This window comes from Ambystoma mexicanum, chromosome 3q, assembly GCF_040938575.1.
Source record: "Ambystoma mexicanum isolate Mex_15411 chromosome 3q, UKY_AmexF1_1, whole genome shotgun sequence".
Classification (NCBI taxonomy): Eukaryota; Metazoa; Chordata; class Amphibia; order Caudata; family Ambystomatidae; genus Ambystoma; species Ambystoma mexicanum.
In genome coordinates, this window is record NC_090926.1 from 587,943,671 (window position 1) to 587,967,354 (window position 23,684).

A 23,684-nucleotide genomic window follows, 5' to 3' on the forward strand; every position below is an offset into this window, starting at 1 on the left:
CCCTTGCCTCGTCGCACCTTGAAACACTTGTTTATAGGCGCGTAATAAATGAAATTTCATATCATATACAGACGTGGCAGACAGCCAAGTCTCTGTGAGACACAAGAGGTCCGGAGAGAATTCACATAGAAAGTCATTTACACACACAGCATATGCAACCAAAGAACAAGTGTTCAGTAGATAAGCGCTCAAGATAGAAATATCGTCAACACTAGAGGCTGTAGAAAAAGGGCAGTCAGTAGTGAAATTGACAGTAAATACAGTACCGGTAGGTGCAAGCTTGAGTATTGCCTCGAGGTACAATGGGTAAGGAAGTCATACCACATCCATCTAGTCCGGCCTTCGCACAGATAAGCACAGATGGGCTTGCCTTTTGCGAAACTTTAGCTAGCATCAAGCACACCGCTGCGCTGTCTAGGTAACCGGCACATGAATGCCGTCCTGGAAGTCACCTGGCTGCGAGAGAGCGACAATGAAAGACGGGACACTTGCTGCTCTGTGGCAGGAGTCTAAGTCAAGAAAACGCAAATATGGGGGGTGCTGTTGCGCAAGATGGTGAGTTAAATGCGCAAAGCTCTAACTCCGCTCCGCCGCAGCAAGTGGGGAGGCTTTCCAACCTCCCCAGGTGAAAATAATTATTGCTCCTGCGTGCCCTGGGTGCATAGATGATGCCGAGGCATACAGGATAGCGTAAAAGCCCCGGCAAGAGACCGCCGGCGGGCAGGGAGTGCAGACACTTTTCGACGAGGAGGTAACATGGTGGCCTGAGGTGGGTTGACTCAGAGCCCCGGCACAGTCGGGAAAGAAGAGAGGTTGCGGAAACCCATGCCTGCAATATGATCGGGCTCCTAGCCAGCAACGCATTGAGGGGGTCCAACGCGTGGGACTGCAAAGGAAAGGTATGCAGTGCTTGACACGGCACCCCTCCTCCACCTACTGGGGAGTCGGCTGCAGGGGCGCAGAGAAGGAGCCTGGGCCTGAGGAGGAGAAAGTGTGGTAGAGGGAGACAAGGCCATCCAAGGGCTAAAGGGAGGAAGGCCTGGGGGCCCTCACAAATCCCCCTCACCAAGCAAAAGACAGTGGAGGCCAAGGAGGGCCATGAGAGGGGACGATGGGGTGCTAGCTCCGAGGAGATATTCACTGGAACTTTTGAGCAGACGGTGCCTGCCCTTTACTATCGGTTTAGCCCTATACTACAGCATAGACCGGCGCACCCCCCTCCCCAGAAGGTGCCCAAGCTAGTGAGAGGCGCAGAAGCACTGGCCTGAAAGCCCATCATACATTGTGGCCAGTCAAGGGCATGGGCGGGGGACTGCGAATAAGCAGGGCAGCAGGGGTTGGCACCTGATGGGCCAGGAGACGGGACCCCGACCCACTGCACAGAGTGGACCTAGCAAGGGGTGTTGGATTGAGGCCCAAGGCCCTACAAATACAAATGCGGGCCAGTCAATACCCGAATCCCGGAGGTCACCGCCAAAGAAGCTCATAAGGGGAAACGGATCGGGTGAGCTGGTAAAATGGGGAAGGCCTAAAAGTCACACAAGGAAGATTGAGCAGGGGGAAAGTGGAAGCCTTAAATTCATCTGAGTCGGAGCGGACTAGGGAAAAGGAGCACCATGGCAAAAGAGAAAAGGAAGAAGAGCCCTGTGCAAGGTAAAATAGACACTTTCAAACTACCACCACCCCAAGGAGAACTGTTGCTCGCCATAACGGAATCCAAGTTCTTGCTAGAAAGAAAGGTAAACGCTCTGGGTGCAGAGGTGAGTTCCTTAGACAGGACATGCAAAGGAAAGGCAGAACAAAGAATATCAGACATGGAGGACGCTTTGCAGCCTATGAAAAAAGACATCCAGGAGCTTCAGAAAAGATCGGAAATGGTGGAGGACACTGAAGGAAGTGTCCGGAGGAACAAAATCAACGTCTCTGGAACTTTACCTGGAGCAATGGCTAACCGAGTGGATGGGACCAATTGGCCTCTTCAGACTCTTCTCTGTGGAGCGAGATCACAGACTCCCTAGCAGAGCAATAACAAGGGCCCACCCGAGGCCTGCCATAGCCAACATATTGAACTACCGAGACAGGGACGCGATACTGCAGGCATCCAGGAGAAAGGGTTCAATAATGATCGCAGGGTCTAAGGTGACAATATATCCAGATTTCACAAGAGCGGTCCAGGGGCAAAGCACTCATTTGAGGAAGTGAAAAAGAGACTGCGGGCCGCCAACATGCTCTTTCCGTTGACCCTTCGGGTGATGGGACCAAAGGGGATCCGGTTCTTTTAGATGCCTGGGACTGGGCAGATGAAGAGCGGAGCTGGATAAAGAGCTGTGCGCAGGACTCTCTCTGATCGTCAGTCGGTGGACTGGGACAATCATAGTTTGAACTCTAGTTCTGGGGCGATAGATGTTTCATTTTGGGGGGAAGCATTTGGAGGGGGTGTGGGATGGGAGGGGGTTTCTAGTTCGGCGGGGCCTTGTTAGGAAAAAGTGCATTTATGTGTAATTTCCCCTCTATTTGTGGACCCCCAAACATTTTGATTTTGTTTGGCTATCCTATCCTGCCCTTGACCAGTGGAGCCCAGCCTGGGCTTTTCCTCACTTGTTATGGGGAAACTGACACGTCCTTCAGACTGGCAGTACTGGGAAACTGTTTCCCTTAGTTTTTGACTATGTTGCCTTTTCTTGGTAACTTTTTAACCGTGCACAATGTACTTTTCAGTACAGGGGGCTGGGGTCCTTTTTTGTTATATGGCATAGACACCCTCGAAGGATTTTTTGGTGACTCTACAAGTGTGCCTGGGACAAACTGGTGGCAGCAGTTACTTTTTCTAATGGCAGAGGCACAAAGGCTTTTGTTCTGTGCCATGGCCATTCTATCCCTTGCCTTCCCCCAGGTCGTGTAACCTGGGTTGTCCTTATTTGGGCTTGCAGTCTCCCGCGAAAACTGATCTCTTTCGCAGGCTTCTGCCTGTCCCATGTGTGTGCCCAGGAAGCGGGTTGGGACTGTCTGGTCCCAATCAACACTACTGTGCCAGAATGTCTGGAGTGCCTGAACTACTGGGACCAGCGTGGACATTGATTGGTCCACGATTGGGATGCCTGCATGAGAGCAGATCTTCAATTGGAAGTCCTCGGTTTTGGCACAAAGCTAATCTTGGATAGGAAAAGGGGCTCTGCATACATTCCAGGTCGATCACTTAAGTTCTCGCCAAACTACAGGAGGAGCCAAGTATCCTGCACCAAAGAAACTGACTTGTAGAGCCGCCAGAGACACTTTGGAAGGTTTGGCACCTTTCACCCTCTGCTGTTCCGGCGGACCCCTGTTTTCTTCATCGATCAAGGCCGGGTAAGGCCATTTGCCCCTTTGGCGTAGTGGGAACAACTACTCTCGGCGCCCCATACTTACCCGCCGAATGAGCCCCTTCGGAAGTGTTCTGGGCCATCCAGTGAACTGTCCAGCTCTACCTCAGGATATCCTGCAGAATCGCTGCTGTCTCGAGTTGAAACCTAAGACTTGGGACATTGCTTGCTTGTGGTTCCGTGACCTCCCCCGCCAAGATTTGCAGACCTAGTACCCCTGGGACCCGAATTAGGAGAGTGCGTAACGTTGCACACATCTGTGATTCCCGCGTCACAGCCTATTTGTGACGGTCGCTGTAGATGTCTTGCTGGCCTGCTTACCTGTGCCCTGAAGCCTGTTGCACTGGAATCTTCTTTGCATCTCCTCTGGAAGCTGAGAAAAGGCAACTATCCCGTCACGTACAATTGTTCTATCCCACAGCCGCAGAGAGCCAAAGCGCTGCAAAACTACAGGACTCAAACCTACTAGCGACCTCGACTTAACTGGCAAAGTTTGGTCCGGACTGTGCTGAGGGTTGTGGAGTACTTGCATCACTTACAGGTGGCCTCCTGACACAACCAATCTCTTTTTTTTAACGATATCCCTAAAAAGGTAATTGCTTTTGGCTGTGTTAGCCTGCGCTCCCTAGCTATTCTCACCTTTCGAAAAATGCTCTGCCTCCAAGGGCAGATCCTATTCGAATAGCGGGAACCAATTCTTCATCTCCTCAAGCCCCTTCCTGACTTGCTACAGTTCTCCCAAGAAGACCCTCTTTTTGTTCTGCCAGTGCGATTGTGCATTTTTACGCACAACTGTACTGTGGAGCACAAGACTCCCCACTTCTTAGGGCTAGACTCAAAAGTTAGAGAAATCATTGTCTAATGCTCCTAGTGTGTTAACCCACCCGTCTCTTTATAGGTTGTGGCTGTGTTTTACTCATTTGTCACATTAGGAAACATATTGTATGTATGTTATACAGTGAGTACTTTGTGTGGTAACTGTTTTTATAGAACTGAAGTTTACTTGTGTGTATTGGTCCAGCCTACAATAAATGTATAGACATCTTCATATACACTTGTCTAAGAGTAATTTGTGGTTTGTTACTGTGTGTGCTCATTATGGGCTTCTGATCACTCTCACCCCTCCTTCTACTTAGTCTTGACTGCCTGCCAAACGACCTAAATTGGTCTGGCTTATCCAGAAGGCTCCCCTGTTTCAGTAAACCAACGGTGGTCTCCTAAACTTCTGCCCACCAGGTCAGAGTTTAGAAATCCATCTTAACAGACGGGTTGGGGAGTTCAGGTACGGACAGGAGCAGGCAAATGTGAGAGTCGAGGTGGGAGGGAGGCTTCTGTGTGATCACCATCTAGATCAGCTAACAGATGAGAGACTTAACTAGGGGAAAGGGGGAGGGAGGGCGGCAGAGGCCTTCCAGCTGACTTGCATGTCATGGAACCTCAATGGGCTACTGGACAAAGTCAAGAGGGGGATAGTTTCCAACTTCCTAACAACCCACAGAACGTATGTAATCTTTATGCAAGTGTTGCATTTACTGGGAGCAAAAAGTGCCTTCCTGGGCTGGTCCAAATTTGCAGTGGTGGAACACATGGGGTTCACACGAAGGTCTAGAGGGGTAGCTATATTGGTGAGGAAGTCACTCCCTATGGTGGTAGAGATGGTGGAACGGGATGAGGGTGGAAAGTACCTGTTGGTTACGGGTCATTACGAGGGGAGACAGTTTGCTTGATCTCGATATATGCCCCTCTCCCCTTACTTCAGGCAGACACATACACATGGGACAATCGCTGTTGGCTTCCCATGGGAGTTTAGGGGGCGAGTTAATTTCAATTGCACGATCTTGCCCAAGATGGACAGGTCATCATATATGGGAAGGCTGGGTAGACTCCACATAAAGCTCCACAGCTTTACCGACACACTGAAACGAAGGGATGCCTGGCGGGAGCTGCATCCGGCAATGAGTGGCTTCTCCTTTTATTCCAAAGCAAATAAATCCTTCTTGCAAATTGATTACCTTCTAGTATCATCCACTAATTTAGGTAGGGTCCTCTGGGCCTTTTTGCCAAGAGGCATTTCAGATCACTCCCCTCTGGTGGTCACAGTGGAAGGAAGGGTGAACTGACCCCAAGGCAGCTGGAGGTTAAATGCGTTCCAGCTACGCAACCCAGAAATAGCGGAACGGATAGCCCGCGCATCCGAGGATTACTATACGCTGAACGAGGGATCGGTGGATAGCCCACAACACTCTGTGAGGCTTACAAGGTGGTAATGAGGGGGGAGATCTCTTCGTTGGTTGGGCACCATAATCGCTAGATTATACAAGATGGGAGACCTGTGCGGAAGGATGGTAACCTGGATGGAGAAGTTGGAGGTGGGGAACAGGTGAGTCAGGGAAATCCGGGACGACACAGGGAACTCGCTAACGCAAGCGGCAGATATAGCATAGGCTATTGCAAGTCATTATCAAACCTTGTATGGGCAACAGAACATGGAGAGGCTGAGATCGGGACTTACGTGGCGGCCATCAGTCTGCCCATGGTGGGGGGATCCAGAGAGGGCGGCCTTTGAGATTGAGCCAACGGTGGAGGAGATACAGCTCACAATCGCACAACTACAAACGGATAAAACCTGAGGACAAAATGGCTTTCCCGTGGAATTTTGGAAAGCTTTGAGCCCAAAAGTCAGGGATGTTTCGAGGTAGAAGGGAGGCGGGACAGCTGCTAGAGGACCTGTGACAGGCTACCATAGTTTTAATCCATAAGAAGGTGAAACCCACAGAGTTGCGGGGCATACAGGCCCATCTCCCTACTCAACGGAGAATTAAAAAGCCTAGCCAAAATACTGGCTAATATAAACTGATCCATAGCGATCAATATGGTTTCCTGCCAGGAAGGGCCTCGTGAATCTCTGCAGAGTACAGAACGTGCTGGGGTTTGTGGAGACATTGCAGGGGCCATACGCCCTGATGGCCTTGGATTCAGAAAAGGCCTTCGACTCAGTCTGATGTGGTTTTCTGTGGACAGTACTACAAAAGATAGGCTTTGGTCCGAACTTTCAAAACTGGGTGAAGTTACTTTATGCAAGGCCCACGGCTAGAGTCAGGGTAAATGGAGTGCAGTCCTGGCAATTCCCGCTACAAAGAGGTACCAGGCAAGGGTGCCCACTCTCCCCACCTACTGTTCCTCATGGCGGTGGAGCCCTTAGCAACAAGAATCCGAGACGACCACAGGGTCACGGAATTACGATGGTCGGCGGGGAGGGGAGAAGACCGGATCTCCCTCTATGCCGAAAACATTCTTATCTATCTGGGGGGATATCTGGTCTGGTGGTTATGGAGCTAATCAAGGAATTTGGGGACTTCAGCGGCTTCAGGATGAATTGGGACAAATCTGAATTGTTGCCTTTGAAGGGGCGACAAGAAGCGGTGCCACACAATTGCCCACTAACAGCACAGAGGACAATACAATATCTGGGGCTCCATATAGGCCCGGACAAACGCACCTTCCACTGGAACAACCTGGATCCGCTACTGGCTAGAGCCAAGACATAAGTCCTTCATTGGAACACCCTTCTGGTGTTGTTGATGGGACAGGCAAATCTGTTTAAGATGCTGACCCTCCCACAATTGCTCTACGTGATCCAGAACATGCCTGTGAAAATCCCAACTAAGACATTCGTGCCATTGAGGAGATTCAGAGGAATGCGATATGGGGGGACAAAAACGCCAAGAGCAGCACTGTTCACCCTGGTGAGGTCGGTCTTGGAGGGCAGGATAGAGTTACCGGATGTTTGGGCCTCACAACTAGCAGCAGTGAATGAATGGGTCTACGACGAGCAGGGGGAGCTTGTGATGTGTTTCTCCACCTGGTCACATATCCAGGTGGAGAAACACATCACGAGCGACTACCCATCAGCACTACTGCTCTACGGGCATTCACGGAGGGCATCTTTACCGCTGCCCGGTATCCATGCAACAGAGGCCTGGATGGCTGCCTTAAGGGCGATAAGATGGGGGGGCTGACGAGGAAACAAAGACCTCCCCGCAGTGAGTAAATTAGGCCTTCCACCTCGGTGGGTTGTGGCAGGGGTACAACAGCTGAAACAAATTACCGAACACAAACAGTTGGTCCCCTTTGTCCGACTTCAAGGGGCCCATGGGTTGAGCACAAATGAACAGTTCACTTACACGCGGCTACACTACGCCTTGGGTCACGAAGGTAGAGAAGTGTGGGACCTCCCGGAGAGAGCCCCATTGGAGGCTAACCTGCTAGATGGGAAACTGCCCGGGAAGCTGGTCACTACACTGTATTAGGCGATTAATAACTTTGCTGCTGCTCCCATGAGCAAATTGAAGGAAAATTGGCAGAGGGACTTAGGAGTTATTGAGGAAGAGGACCGGGTGGGGTGTTGGGTTCGGCAAGGGATCTCTAGCAGGTTGAGGATGGTTCAGTTCAAATGTATCCACAGGGTGTACTTCACCAGAGTTAGGCTCCATAGGATGGGGAGGACACGGGACCCCAACTCTCTCGGGTGTGAGGAGGAAGCGGGCACCTTCGGTCACACAGCATGGTCGTGCCCTAAACTACAACAGTTTTGGGGGAGGGTATGGAACCCAGTACAGTCAGGTGTTAAGGGGTGGTGGCCGAACCCATACCTAATTGTCCTAAACTTTGTTTGAAGCATATTTGGGGGGAGAGAGACTTCAGTGGCAAGGAACTGGAGTTGAGAAAGACTGCATTGATGTTGACATTGCGGAGAGTGTGACAGCCCCGAGATTTTCAAGGTGGCTGGAGGGCATGGACCTCTGTTGTGAGTTCGAGCAACAAGTGTATAGTGCAAGAGGTTGCCCCTATAAACAAGAGCAAATCTGAGGGAAATGGCTTGAGATGAGGGGGAAGAGTGGCTCTCAAAGGCGATGATGAGGTGGAGGGAGGGCTCAGGTTGTTATTCTGCACCTATTCTGTTTGAAAATTCAAATAAAAGCCTTATTGAAAAAAATGCAAATACACAATTCAATTAAAATAATGGGGATATTTGGAGAAAGGAGAAGGGCATATATTCAAACACAATTCCAGCGAAATATGCAACTAGACAGAGCGCAGCACCTATGCTGCTCCTCTAGTCGGTGGGGTTCTGTATCCTTAGCGCTGGTTTCTTTAACACTTTTTATGTCGTGCTTCTGGTTTTTCTAAGAGAACCTTCGCACTATATGCAAAATACAGAGATAAAACATAGGTTCCGCTTTATTATAAAAGAAGATTTCATTCAACATAATATAATCATAATACATTCAATAAATTCACAATTACTGTTTATTTAAAAATAAATTAAAATTACTATTCAAAATTCAATTCAATATTATAATCAGCTTACGCCTATATTTGCATACATGTGAATCTACCTTCCTCCACGCTGCAACCCCTCCAGCTAATCCAGAATAGGGCAGCATGACTTATCCTTGGCCTTAAGCCTAGGGACTGCATCTCTCCTGCCCTAAAAGGTCTTCACTGGCTCCCAGTTGCTGCATGGATTAAATTCATAACCCTCTGCATCATCCGCAAGGCTGTCTGGGCCCGGGAGCCACACTCTCTTCAACCTTATCTTACTAAATACTCTCCCTCTAGATCACTACGCTCCTCTGGCACCAACTCTTTATGTTAAAAGCATTTTGCTAAACGGAGGGTAGGTGGTTGATCGCTCTCCTCTGCTGACTCTCTCCTATGGAACAGCCTCCACCTCCCTCTACGCCTTGAGCAGGAATTTCTTGAATTCTTGAAGCTCCTCAAGACTTTCCTCTTTACCTCCTCCTTCACTTCTTCTCTCCTCTGCTAATCTCACAGTTGCTGTGATTAATGTCCTGGCCCTTATGCATCCTTAGGGCCTCTGATCTCCCGCACCCAATCGCCCAGCTCCTGTCTACCCTCAGCACTTGCATTGGCACACCCTTCGCCCTGGAGGTTCGCACTTACACCTAACGTGGCTCCGGCTGTGAAGCACTCACCATACCATGCACTTCATTTGTGGCTCAGCCATGAGCCCAGACACCCCAGCACTTACCCCCTGTACCCTCTTCCTTGTTGCACTTGCATAGTGTGAATACTCACAAGGCATAGTAGATTTGTCCTTTTTTTTTCTTTTTCCCTCCACTGCTTTTTAAATATTGTGTTTTTAATCTATTTCACTCCCTTGTTTCCCTTCCTTTGCCATGTGGGCGCTTTGAAACAGTATTGTATTTGCTGTATAAGTGCCTAACAAGCAAACAATACATGAATAAAATAAAAAAAACAGTTAATAAATTTAGAGTACAGAAAATCATGAACATATGGTCCCAACAACACTTATGTAAAAACCCACATGCCATTGTAATGTGCTCCCTTGTCTGTAGCACTCCCTCCATATTGCACTTCTCACAAAGCCTGTCAGGATCCACCCATGGAAGCTATGGCATAAGTGGAAGATCACGCCGCGGAGAACCCTCTGTTAGCAGGCCAGTCCTCATCCAACATGGCCGCCTTCATTATTTAAGCAAGCCACGCCCCCCTCTCAGCGCGTTGTATCTGTGTTATTCCTTCGTGATACCAGCGCTCGACTATCTCTGCTAAAACCACCTCCTGTGCCTTCTGCAGTTTCTCTTCCTCGCCAGCATACCCTTTCGCTTGCTGGCTTTGCTTTGAATCCCCCTTCCCTTTCACGGCTCTCGTCCGCTTCCCTTTCTTTAACTTTTCTACGCTCTGCGTCTTTTTCATTCACACTAGCGGCTAGCCGCCATTCTCGCGTTTCTACGCGTTCCTCCCTGTGCATTTCGTGGATCTTGCCGTATCTGGTAAGTAGGGGCTTTCCAGCTTTCTTCCTATCCGTTACCCCTCTCCTCTTTTCTCATTAAGCTCTTCTCTCTATCTACTTACCTACGTCCTGCCAATTAACCCACGGATCGGTTCCGGCCTCCTCTCCTCAGCTGTATCCATATTGGAGGACGGTCAGTCTTACCTGATCCACGATTTCCTGGTTTACTCCGGATCACGAACAGCCACATCTACCATCGGAGTGCATAATATTCTTCACGATCTCCGGAAGACTACACAGGGTTTTTTACTGTCCATCAGTCTTTTCCCTGTTGCGGGACCTCGGCTCCTCGGGGCCCCCCGAGACAGGTCCCACTCCCTGTCGAGGTGGCCTCCGAGGGAGCCAGGCCCTACTTGCACGATAGGAAGTCCAGAGACAAGCCCGCAAAGGAAGACACCAGGAGTCCTCGAAGGCCTTCCAAGCACTCCAAGGATAAACCAGAGGAAGCCACAGGTGAGGAGAAGGGTGGTGAGGTCCAGCCATCTGACAAAGCCTGTCAATTTAATTACTTGCTGTCGATGTCATCCGACGTACTTCTCCCGTCAGAAGCAAGCTTAGCCTAAACCTCAGGAATTGACCACGCCAGTAGGCATTCGGAAACTTTACTAAGCATGAGGATCCGACTCCTAGTCGCTTATCACAAAGTGGCAAACTCCTGTACAATTTTAGCTCCCTCACAGGCCCTCCGACATCTGCATTATTGCGTCAGAGTGGTCCACATACAAAGAGTTTATTTGAAGGTCCAATAATGTAGTAATGTGGGTCAGTAACGTGCCTTCTGGGCAGAGGGACTGTCTTACTAAAATATATCCTGGACTTTGGTTGCCGTCCTGGCTGTATTGGATATTGTGCTGCCATGTTCACTACATATAAATGCTACAACTGTGTTATGTGCATCTCCGTTATGTATATCACCTTATTTAAAATGTGTTAAGTTCTTTATGGCACCCTTGGATCCTGAGCATAATGGTAATTAGTGTGTGTAATATCTCTGGGTCTACTCTATAACTTACAACTGAACATCTAAATGTATTGTGTCTGTCGCCATGTGTGGGGCTTAGATTTTAGGTTAAAGAGTGAGTAAGGCCTTAACTGGCCTTTTACTGGTTTTTCCTTTCACTATGCTCTGCCAGGTGTTCTATTTTGACAGTATACTGGTTTGGTGTATTCTTTTGTGGTGTCTATTGACATTAATTGTACATCACTATCAGCCTCCCTAATCTGACGTTAATCCTGACTGCTCTGCTGCAGCTGCCATTGGAGAGTCTGGTCTTTTTCTTTTGGGTGCAAACATCTCCCTAACACTGCTTAACCACAGTACTATTGTGAGAGTCACGACTAACCTGGTGCAATCCCTGCACATGTTTGGTCTTCTCACCAGGTTACTTTGGGAAAACCTCCTAACGCTCCCTAAGCAGAGGTGTTACAGCCATATTACATGCACCTCATAATGCCTAACTGGTTGGAACTATGGTACCAATGCTGTACTGTTCTGAGGAATTGGTTCAGGACAAAGACGTGGCACTTAGGCTCTAGGAAGGCTGAACTTGGAGAGGTGTGAACATGTCTCTGAGGCACTAATTTGCTCCTGTTCGCCATCAGGCAACAAGGCTGACTCTTAAAAGCTGATTTAACTGCGAACGTGGAGGAGCAAACGCCTTTTGATTGTACTGGGTTCTGTTTGCACAATCTGCACAAAGTGAAGAGGCAGGCTCTAAAAGAAGTTGAGCGTTTTCTTCATAATCAGGATAGGAACTCTGACTTGGAGAATTAAGTAATAGTATCTAGCATCATTGGATGTCCTATTTATGTGAAAGTAGATGCAATCTAGATTTTGGGTCAAGTGGACAAACAGTGTTTAGGTCTGGGAAGGTTGAGATGATGGCTTAGATGAAGGTTTCGGGACTAGTCTGGCAGTGTTCCTGGTATGCCCTTGTTACTGCCCCTTGAGTTGCAGTATTTCATGAAAGCTAATAAAACAGTTCCGGCGTGGCCACCATTCAGTTAGATGATGAATGAATGGATCCACTGGGATGTTTACGACCAGACCTCCTTATTCTTAATGGTTAAAACTGTTATGATACTCTTGTGGTGTCCATCAAACTTACTTTGGACTGTGATTGAATATTTAGTCAGCACTTCTTACCATGTCTCTCTTTCCCGGCAACAGCAAAGCCAGCCCAAGTCTGCCAGTGAGAAGTCACAGCGCAGCAAGAAATCCAAGGAGCCAAAACCGAAAGTGAAGAAGCTCAAGTACCATCAGTACATCCCTCCGGACCAGAAGCAGGAGAAAGGGGAGCTGCCCATGGACTCATCCTATGCCAAAATCCTGCAGCAGCAGCAGCTATTCCTGCAGCTTCAGATCCTCAACCAGCAACAGCAGCATTATAACTACCAGACCATTCTCCCCGCTCCACCAAAGTAAGATTTCCTTTCTAAACGCACACTAATGGAACACTGCTCCGCTCCTTCGCTGTATGGGATTTAGTAAAACCCCAAAACCTGATGTCAGACCATGCTCCACTCCAGTGTGTGCAATCAAGAAGAAATGCATACACGAGTGTTAGTCCATACTCTGCATAGCCAGTGTAGTAAATTAGCCTAAATGCACAAACTGCTTTAGAACCATGCTTTACTAATCTTGAGAATAAGATCCATTCTTCATGAACTCTGATATAACCAAATTGTTTCACTCCTCCATTGAAGGTAAAGCAGTCTAAAACACACACTCAACAATATCAGATTGTGTTGCACCTCTTTGGTCTAGAGTACAAGGAGCACTCACATTACACACCCTTCAAGCATACGATCCCAATGAACACCTTAATATCTTTCTCTGCTTCTCCTCTATACAGGATTCAGTGTAAATACTAACACAGCCTATTTCCGGCAATGCTCCCCCTGTGTTGTGGGAAATCCAATATTAATACAAAATACTGTTCATCAGACTTTGCTCTGTTTCACTGCTGTATAGAATCTAAATTGAATATACAGGCTTACAATAGCATAGCATCTCTTCACCTCCACAGGATCCATTCTAAACAGCCATCATAATAATGTCCAGGGCTTTGAGGGGGTGGGACTTGCCGGGCAGAGCCCAGTCAATCTTCAAAAACTACTCCTGACCCTGGGCTCTCTTTAGCCCATGCACGCTATTAAGATGGGTTTTCAGTATCCGCCCCATGGACAGATTCTGCGAAACCACCCTATTCTGATGAATAGAGACAAACAACAATGTCTAGCCAAACGCTATCTGGGTAGTGTGACTTGATGGCAAGGCTTTAACTTAAGAGGGTGTGAAAATGGCGAGGCAGGGTTCAAAATGGCTCGGTGCTATTTAGCTCCTGGATAGGGCCTTGAGAAGCCTGGTTGCCTTGACACCAACAGCTACCAGGAGCTACCTTTGGCCTCCCAAACAACTTGGTGTGAACACAAATGTACTTTCTATGTGAAAATCTCCCCTGTAAAATGCAGCCATGTGAAAAACTAGACCGTAAATAGTAGTTTAAAAAAAATGTAGTCATTCGATACAAGCAATGGAAAGTGTGAAAATGTTGCACTAATAAGGTAGTCAAAAAGCTATTTTTAAATACACAAAAGTACAAGGCTGTGACCCAAACCTATAATAAAACCTACACAAAGATCCTGATTGAATTCATAACCCTTAACCTATCTCTAGTTACAACCCTTATTGTACCCTGAACCCCTACCGAACACTAACCCTTCAGCGTGCAAACACATTTTCTCCAGCATGGGGTCTGGCATGGATTCACATGCTCATGAATATTCCCCGTCGTCAGGCTGGGAATCCTCGGTAAAGAAAAAATCAGTATCAGTTTCGTTTCTGATCTGTCTTTCTTAGTAGTAACCAATCACTGATGTCTGGGTCATACTGCCCCCAGCCAATGACTACCCTCTCCCTAAGCCCCGCCTCTGGCAGCCATCCTCAGATTTTTACTGCAAGCTCAAGTGTTGGGAGTCCTCGTGTTTAGCTCTCGAGTTTTTTACTGCGTTTTCACGTTTTTTCAGGAGAATTTCTCTTTTTTTTTTTGGTTTAATCGAGCCTCAAGCTCCACCGTCTCTATTTCCGATAACGGGGACCCGTTTCGGAATTCTTCTATGCCCATCAATGGTGAAGTTTTCGTTGAGTTTACACTTCTTGGAGGATTCCGAAAGATCTGCGACCTACCTCAAAGACATGGCCCAGGACAAAGGGAGCTCGACGCCCGGATCCAAGCTGTTCAGGAACTGCCCTGGATGCGGATTATATAAAGTTTTCAAGAAGGACGAGCATTTGCGATGTCTCTACTGCCTCCATGGGGACAAGACACACGTGGAGAAGGACTGTGTGTTCTGCAAGAACCTTTCGGAACGGACCAAACAAGATCGTCGTTCCTGCCTCGCCACCTGGCTGGAGAAGGGTACAGCAAGTGAGAAGGCGAAGAAGTCGTCTGAGCAGGCTTCTAAGTCCTTTAAGGGCGCCCCGGCGACGGGGGCCCAACAGAAGGCCGGCGAAAGGTCGGGCTCTTCGGTTGCCAAGCAGGGCGCTACTTCTCCGGCACGTTCGACCACGAACCAGCGCTCTGGGTCGGGGAAGAGGAAGTCCGAGAACCCGGGTAGGCCGCTGGAGCGGACCCGGTCGATCTCGAAGGGGGAGCGAGGCGTTGACCCTCCCCCCAAAGCGAAGGCCAAGGACGCACCTAAGGTGGTGAGGACCTTGATCCACCCGGCTAAGGCCTCTACTGAAGTGGTCTCTGCGACCCTGGCGGAGCCGGCTGAGACTACGACAATGGAAACTGCCCTGGGCCCAGAGTATCCCTGCCGCCACGGTGGGGATCCTCTTTCCAGCCCATCGCTAAGACTCACGTGAAGCCCCCGGCTGAAAAAGAGGGGGGGGGCCGTGGCCGTTACAGACTCGGAATCAGCCTCTGAGGAGGAACTGGTGGAGACCGAGAGGGGCCTCAACGAAAGGTCCATAGGCCTCAACGAGAGGTTCATAAACCTCAACGAGAGGTTCGATCCCAGGGGACAGTCCCTGCTGACGTGATCAAAGATAGCGACGAGGACGACGAACAGGGCCCACTGGAGCGGCCATCTCGTCCGTCGCAGCCATTGCCCGAGCCCCAGGATAGCTCGGCGGGCATTTTGTTGGCAATCCAATCCTTATGTACCGAGATAAGGACGAGATTACCATGCACCCCGACTGAGGAGTCAGAACCAGGCCCGTCGGGAAGCCCTCCAAACAAGCGGAGGAGAGTCCAACCCGCTCCGCCCTTTGTTCCTGCGAGACTGGTGGACCCCTCCCCCTCGCCGGGAGAGGATACAGCGACGGATACGGCGACGGGGCGGACGATGACGGCGGCGATGACACAGCAGACATCCAGTCGTCACATCCCCCCCACCCCCGCGGGCGTCCCCGGCCGACGAGGTTGATTCTTTCCACGCCATGATAACCAGGGCATCTCAGCTCTTCCAGCTCTGCCCGGAAGAACAGAAAAAGGAGGGGTTTCTGTACCAACAACGAGAGGCTAAGAGGAAGACGGGCCAAGAGGGACAGGTACGAGAAGAAGTATCGAGTCCCCGATGCCGCCCCCTTGTGCCTCAGGGCCCAGCCCACGCCGGACTCGGTAGTTTCGGCAGCGGCTAAGAAGAAGGCAGCGGGCGCGGCGGCTTCAACTTCCACTTCCCCGCCGGACAGCGAGGGTAAGAAGTTGGACTCTATGGGACGACGAGTCATCTCGTCGGCGGCGACGACGATTAAGGCGGCCAATGCCTTAGCGATCGTGGCCCGCTACGACAGGGAGCTCTGGTTCAAGATAGCTCCCCTGCTAGATTTCCTGCCTGATGATAAAAGGGCGGAGGCCCTAGAAATTCTGCAGGAGGGCGAGGTGGCGTCGGATCACGCCATTACGGTGGCAACGGACATTGCTGATACCGGATTTCGCCAACAGGGCAATGGAGTTTGCCTCCAACGACGAGGATGGCTCAAGGCGACAGACTTTCGCCAGGACGTCCAGACCAGAGTGTTGGACATGCCGTTCGACGGCAACAACCTCTTTGGTAAGGCGGTGGATGAGTCTCTACAGGCCATCAAGACCGACTAGGAGACGGCCCGGGCCCTTGGGGTGCTTCAGCAGCGACGGCCCTTTTGGAGCTCTGGAGGCAGATAGGGTGCCTCCAAAGGATCCAGCGGTGGCTCCTCCACCTACCGCCAGGCGGCCCGCTCCTCTTCCCAGGAGGCCTACAGAGGTCGCGGCAAGCAAGGGGGTTCCCGCCGTCGTCGCAAAGGAGGCCAAGGTGGCAAGGCCGCTTCCAAGCAAGACTGACCCGGCCGGGTGGTCGGGCCCCCACCGAAGCACCCACCCCAGTGGGAGGCCGACTGACGAAGTTCGTCAGGGTGTGGGAGTCAATCTCCGCCGATGGTTGGGTGTTGGACACCCTGGCCAATGGGCACTCGCTGGAATTCCTAAAGAAGTGCCCTTGCATTCCTCCCGTGGCCAGGAAGGAGAATCACGTCCCTCAACTGCTGTTGGAGGTAAAGGAGTATACTCAAGGTACTTCCTCGTCAGAAAGAAGACAGGCGGTTGGCACCCCATCCTAGACCTGCTTCGGTTAAACAAATACATCAAGGCGCAGAAATTCAGGATGGTCACCCTCCAGCACATACTGGGACAGCTGGAGGAAGGCGACTTCCTATCGTCGCTGGACCTGGAGGATGCTTACTTCCACATCCCCATTCTAAAAAGGCACAGGAAGTTCGTCAGGTTCGTGGTTCAAGGACGCCACTACCAATTCAGAGCCCTACCGTTCGGATTAAAGTCGGCACCCAGGGTTCTCACCAAGTGCCTGGCACCAGTAGCGGCGCAGCTGCGCCTGCAGGGGATCCACGTCTACCCCTACCTGGACGACTGGCTAATCCGGGCAAGGTCAAGGGAACTCGCCGTCGATCATACGGCGAGGACCGTCCGGTTGCTCACGGAGCTGGGGTTCTCCATCAACTACCCCAAATCCCACCTGGTTCCGTCGCAAGTACCACTGTTTTTGGGGGCGAAGCTCGATACACTGGAGCAATTGGCCCCCCCTTCAGAGGAGAGGACCAAAACCATCCGGGGCAAGGTACGGCAACTGTTAGCCACAGACGTGGCCAGGGTGAGGTCCATCAAGTCCCTTCTCGGGATGATGTCCTCATGCATCTACTTCGTACCCCTTTGCAGACTTCGGATGCGTCCGCTACAGGAGTTCCTCGACGCCTGCTGGTTTCAGGCGGGGGGCTGCTTTGAGGACAGGATCCCCCTCGACGAGGAGTTCCGTCAGGCGATCCTATGGTGGGGCACCTGGGCTCACCTCACGATGGGCTCAGATTTACAAACCCCGGCGTTTCAGGAGACGGTGACTACGGACGCCTCTCTGGAGGGTTGGGGGGCCCACACCGGAGATCTCCATGCAAGAGGCCTTTGGCTCCCGGAGGAGAGGTCTCTTCACATCAACATCTTGGAGCTCCGTGCAGTGTTCTGGGCGCTCAAGTCGTTCCTCCCGTCCCTCAAGGACAAAGTGGTGAGTATCTTCACCGACAACACCACCGCGATGTTCTACATACAGAAGCAGGGGGCACCAGATCCCCAGCCCTATCTAAGGAGGCCCAGGATCTGTGGCACTGGGCCATCGCCCAGGCGATGTTTCTGGTTCCCTTCCACATGGCAGGAATAAAAAACACCATCGCCGACTCACTCAGCAGGGAGCTGCGCTCGTGCCACGAGTGGGAACTGTGCCAGGATCAAGTGGATTGACTCTTCCAACGAAAACTTCCAAACCCCAGATCGACCTGTTCGCGACGGCGACAAACTCCAAGTGCCAGAGGTTCGCTAGCAGGTTCCCACAGCCGAGGGGCATGGGCGATGCTTTTTCGTTCCCTTGGGACGGCCTGTTTCTATACGCGTTCCCTCCATTGCCGTTGCTGCTCCGCCTCATCAGCCATCTCAAGCCAGCTCAAGAAGTCCAGGTGCAGGATGATCCTCGTCGCACCGGCGTGGCCGAGGCAGGTCTGGTTCCCGGACCTTCTGGACTTGTCGACGTCCCCGCCAGTCAGGCTGCCGGCGGACGCGGATCTTCTCTCCAGAGAAGGAGGCGCCATTCTACACCACGACCCACAGTCGCTGAACTTGCAGGCCTGGCTCCTGCAAAACTAGAGTTTGGAGGGTACGATATCCCGGCTGATTGCAGGGAGGTTCTTGCAAAGGCCAGGGCGTCCTCAACTCTCAAGTGTTACGGTCATAAATGGAAGAGGTTCTCTGTCTGGTGCCGTGCACAGAAGATTAACCCTCTGCGGATTATAACCCCTCAAGTGCTGCCGTACCTACTGTCGCTGACCAAAGCTGGACTGGCTCACGCCTCCATAAAAATACATCTGGCTGCCATCTCCCGATTTACCAAGACTACGGGACGGGCGTCCTGGTGGTCTCATCGCCTGGTAAAGGAATTTATGAAGGGACTATTCCGATCATTCCCGCCCGTGAAGGCCCCTGCCCCGGCGTGGTAACTTAATGTGGTGCTGACCAGGCTCATGGGAGCCCCATTCAAGCCTATGCATTCGGCGCCTTTGAAGTTCCTGTCATGGAAGACAGCGTTCCTCGTGGCCATCACCTCTGCACGAAGAGTGGGAGAGATTCAGGCGCTATCTTGCAAGCCTCCATACTTGACTTTTCATGACACAAGGGTAGTGCTTAGGACGCACCCCTCCTTCATACCCAAGGTGCCGTCGGACTTCCATCTCAACAAGCCCTTGGTGCTACCAGTTTTCTTCCTGTCGCCTTCGACGCCAGCCGAGAGGACTTTGCACACGCTGGATGTAGCTAGAGCGCTGAAGTTCTACACAGACCGCATGAAGAGTTTTCGGAAGACGTCACAGCTATTCGTGAACTTTGGGTCTGTGAATCAAGGGAAGGCTCTCTCGAACACTTCCATTTCCAGATGGCTCTCCGGCTGCATCATGCATTGTCACCGGTTGGCAAACCGACCGCTGCCCGGCCGTCCGAGAGCCCATTCGACCAGAGCGATAGCTGCTACCACGGCGTTCCTGTCTGGTGTGCCCCTGCTGGACATCTGCAGGGCTGCTACGTGGAGGTCGACGCACACCTTCACAAGATTCTACTGCGTCGATCGGGACTCCAGGGAGGAGTCCCGGGTCGGCCAAGCAGTGCTGCGCAACCTGTTCGCATAAGGTGAGCCTGGTGAGGAGGTAAGAGATGCTTATGTTGAGTTGGTGTATTGCTTAATGTTAAGCCTGTTGCCACCTCCCGTGGTTGTGCATGTGTATACTGCTATGTATTCTTTTATTCATGAGCATGTGAATCCATGCCAGACCCCATGCTGGAGAAGGAACAAGTTACTTACCTGTAACTGTTGTTCTCCAGCATGGGTCTGGCATGGATTCACATGCGAACCCTCCCACCTACCCCTCTGCGGCTCTTCACTTGGTCATACTGCCACTTAGCGTGCTACCAAATCTGAGGATGGCTGCCAGAGGTGGGGCTTAGGGAGAGGGCAGTTATTGGCTGAGGGCAGTATGACCCAGAGATCAGTGATTGGTTACTACTAAGAAAGACAGATCAGAAACGAAACTGATACTGATTTTTTCTTTACCGAGGATTCCCAGCCTGACGACGGGGAATATTCATGAGCATGTGAATCCATGCCAGCCTCATGCTGGAGAACAACAGTTACAGGTAAGTAACTTGTTCCTTATTTGCGTGTGACTCAATACAAAACACAAAATAAATGGAAAATGAGCAGTGACCCTAACTCCGATCCCATTACCAATTTGCCACAAATTCCATAGCCCTTGCGCTAACCCAACCCTTGGTCTAATCCTTGTTCTTTATTTGGCCCAAATTATTTGGTTAAATACAAATTGGGTAAAATTATTTTTCGCCAAATTATTTACTGCTAATTGCGGGGTGAAACCCACTGCAACACCACTCACCTGCCACCTTTTTTATATACCTAACCCCAACCAAAACTCTTCGGTTTTCAGCTGCACTTGTATTCTGTTGATACCCAGATTCTCCTACCATTTCCTTCTTTCAATGACTTTATCCACTCCCATTTGTCTTCCTGTCTTGTGACCATTACTTCTTGGATGTCTTCTCGGTTACTTTGTTTAAATATTTAAAAAAACAGAGCTTTTTCGTCTTGTAAAATTCCTCCCCTTTGTCGATTTTATTCCCTCCTCTGTTTCTTCCCTTATCGTCTCAGGCACGTAAGCTCTGTGTCTTATTTGATCCTTCTTTTTCTTTTCAGATTCAAATTTCCTTTGTTGTTCGTTCTTGTCATTTTCATTCATTTAACATTAAGAAAATTAGTCCTCGGCTTAATTTTTCTTCTGCAAAAACATTGCTTCAAACCTTGGTTTTATCTTGTTTGTATTATTGTTCACTTTATGTTGGTCTTCCTAAATTTGCTCTTTTTCCATTACGTTCGCTTCTTCACTCTGTATTTCAGCTTCTTTGTCTTCCTCCCACATTTCTCTGTTTTTGGCTTCCCTTAAATGGCTAGTGGTTCAGCAGCGCTGTGAATTCCGTTTTCTGTATTTGGCCTTTAAATTCATGCACTTGTGCCTCCTTATCTATGCGCATTGATTTCACTTTACCATATATCATGTAATCTTTGCTCTGCCTCTGTTTGTTCTTTCTGGTCCTCGTCCTCCTTGTGCTGCTTCGCACTTTCGTTCTTTTCAACTGCTTGCTCCCAAACTGTGGAATTCTTGCCCTTTAGACATCTCTCACAATTTAAAAACTATTTCAAAATCAATCTTCCTCATCTTTTCTTCTCTGAATAATGTTTTGGAACTCTTTTGGTGATGAATTTTTTGTGACCTTTTTCACTGTGTACCATTTATTTTTAATTTGTGAAGCGCTTTGGTTAAAAGCGCCATATGAATGCAATAAATAAATAAACGTCTACCTATTTGCGGTAAAGAAATGTAGTAAAATATTCAGCCAAAAAAAGTGACCAATTTGTATTTGACCAAAGTGGTAAACACGCGAGTCCTAGTCATAGCCTACCTTAACCGCAACTCTTAAATGCTTACTCTACCCTAACCCCAAAATATATCCTACCCTATGGAAACCTCACTAGCCCTCCCCAGTTGCTCTCTACTTTTCTTAGCACTTACCCAAACTCCTACTCCATTAGCCGTTACCATAACCACTGCCCTATCACTTAATCTATCCTACCCACTAATCAAACCCCAACATCACCACACCACCCATACCTACCCCAATTATAACCAAACCCATATCTTTACCTCCGCACCAACTTTTAGGACAGTTTTTGCAAATTCAAGGACTTAGTAAAACCATTCAACTGAGACAGTACAAGACTCCACTCTTAGTATAAGGCTGTACTACCTGAGTATAGGGTAGCATACACAGAACAGCCAGGCTTATCTCAGGGGGGAGAGAGGGCTATAGAATCAATACAAAGACATTGTAGTACATATGGTCCAAAGAGAGACTGAAACACTATGTATTTTAAAAAGAAAAGGTTTATTTAAATACAAGTAGACATAGTAAATCTTAGGCAAATAAGTACTATCACAGATCATATAAACACATTATAAAAACACAACACTATGCTTTAAAGTTCACAGACCAAATCATAGACCTTATTTAGATGCTATCAATATGTCTAGGTAAGTTAGACCTTGGTATAGACATTCAGTATAGGGCACACCTATTCTTGGAAGTAAAACCATAAGTTACTTTCAGATTACTTTACAGTAATACAAGGGTGGTAGACCCTATCAGTTATACCGTGACGCTCAGCGAGAAATCACTTCGTAAATCAACTGGACAATATACTTTTCTGAATAGTGGAAAACCTATTCTAAGAACAGTAAAACACCTATAACTCTTGGTTCAGAATGACAGTTATTCTAGGGGAGTTAACCTTAGGGTGTAATATTCAAATACAGTTGCTTTTCAGTTCACAGACTAAGGGAAGCAATAACTTTGGATGGCACACAGCTATGCAAGGTAATTAAAACCTACATACTAAAAGGTAAGTATGAACTAGGCAGACTTATTTTGGACAGGCTAGCAGCAAGTCCGGGGAAGAAAGACCCAATTGGGGACACTCATACAATTATTCTAACAGGAATAATTAAGGGAAGCCAACAGCATTACTTTTGGGAAGAGGGGAACCCAATTCACAGGTGAGAAAGTTAACCTTCCATCTACTTTCTGTTAAAATGGCGAGACAAAGGAAGACTTTGAGAATATTTATTTAAGAAGGCACACATAGTGTATTCACGGTAAGTAAATTCTATATATACTATGGCAGAACATATCTAAGGTAAGTAATAACGTTTTGTAACTTTTTTTCCTTCTATTAACATGATTGAATATTTCAACCTTTCAACATGTTAGTCCAATAGAAAAAATAAAATAAAGATTCTGATGCAAGATGTACATTCATCACAAGTTAATAATTGATAGTAATATTCAAAGGAAAAAGAAAGAAATAAAAATAAAAAAACATTAATACATTAAAAATGCGTGCTTGGGGGGTCATGTTCACGCTTGGTTTTCTTTTCAGTATGCAACATGCTCAAATATGTTGAGCTTGACGCCATTTCAGTGTTGATAAGTATGTCTGTGGTTATTTCCAATTGTGAATCCCAAACATTCATTGCAGCAATGATTACTGATATACGTGCCCCTTGAAAAACACTATGCCACAACATGTCATAAGTAAGAAACTGACACTTTGGAAGAAATGTTGTAGAAAGTATCTTCCCCTTATGTAGAAGAGTCGGGAATGCAGTAAGGAGATGCTTTAGTGTCTCTGGTTCCAAAATGTTTTTGCAGAATCTACACATCCTTTGGGTTTTTGATGCCTTCATTCTTCTGCCCACCACAGTTCGCGTGGGTCACAAATTAAACCTAAAATGTAGAAACATAGTCCTATATTTCGTATCAGGAAACCTGATTAAATATAATTCACTCAGAAACCACTTAATATCCTAAAGGCCAAGGTAAAGGAAGGGGCTCCAAAGATCCACCTAGCCTTCATTGACCTATCCAAGGCTTTCGACAAAATTGACCGCAACGCTCTGTGGGCCAAATTACAGGCTTGGAACTGCCCTCAAACAGTTCCGATTAAAGCACTTCACTCAGAAAACACCGTAAGAGTGAAACTCGGCCAACAAGGAACTCTATCTGAAGAGATTAAGGTAACCCGTGGGGTCAAACAAGGCTGCCCCCTGGCACCAGCCCTTTTCATCTCTTTCCTAGGCGACTTCCAATACTCCGAAACTGAATGCTTCCCGCCAGAAATAGGCAATTCAACCATACCAAGACTCCTATACGCAGATGATATCATTTTAATCGACCAGACCATAATTAGTCTACAACGAAAACTGAACAACTTGGCCAATTACATCGCTCAGAACTGCCTTGTCATCAACAAAAACGAAACCAAAGTTT

At 48.8% G+C, this 23,684-nt stretch overlaps 1 protein-coding gene across 4 annotated transcripts in view; it reads left to right on the forward strand.

Annotated features, from left to right (window-relative positions):
* The window catches only part of MRTFA (myocardin related transcription factor A), a 614,269-nt gene that overhangs the window by 361,407 nt on the left and 229,178 nt on the right, over positions 1 to 23,684 (forward strand). For all 4 annotated transcript variants that reach the window (XM_069654401.1, XM_069654404.1, XM_069654402.1 and 1 more), the window contains one exon: positions 12,371 to 12,621. In XM_069654401.1, the coding sequence (XP_069510502.1) occupies positions 12,371 to 12,621 (251 nt within the window). The remainder of the gene's footprint in view (positions 1 to 12,370; positions 12,622 to 23,684) is intronic.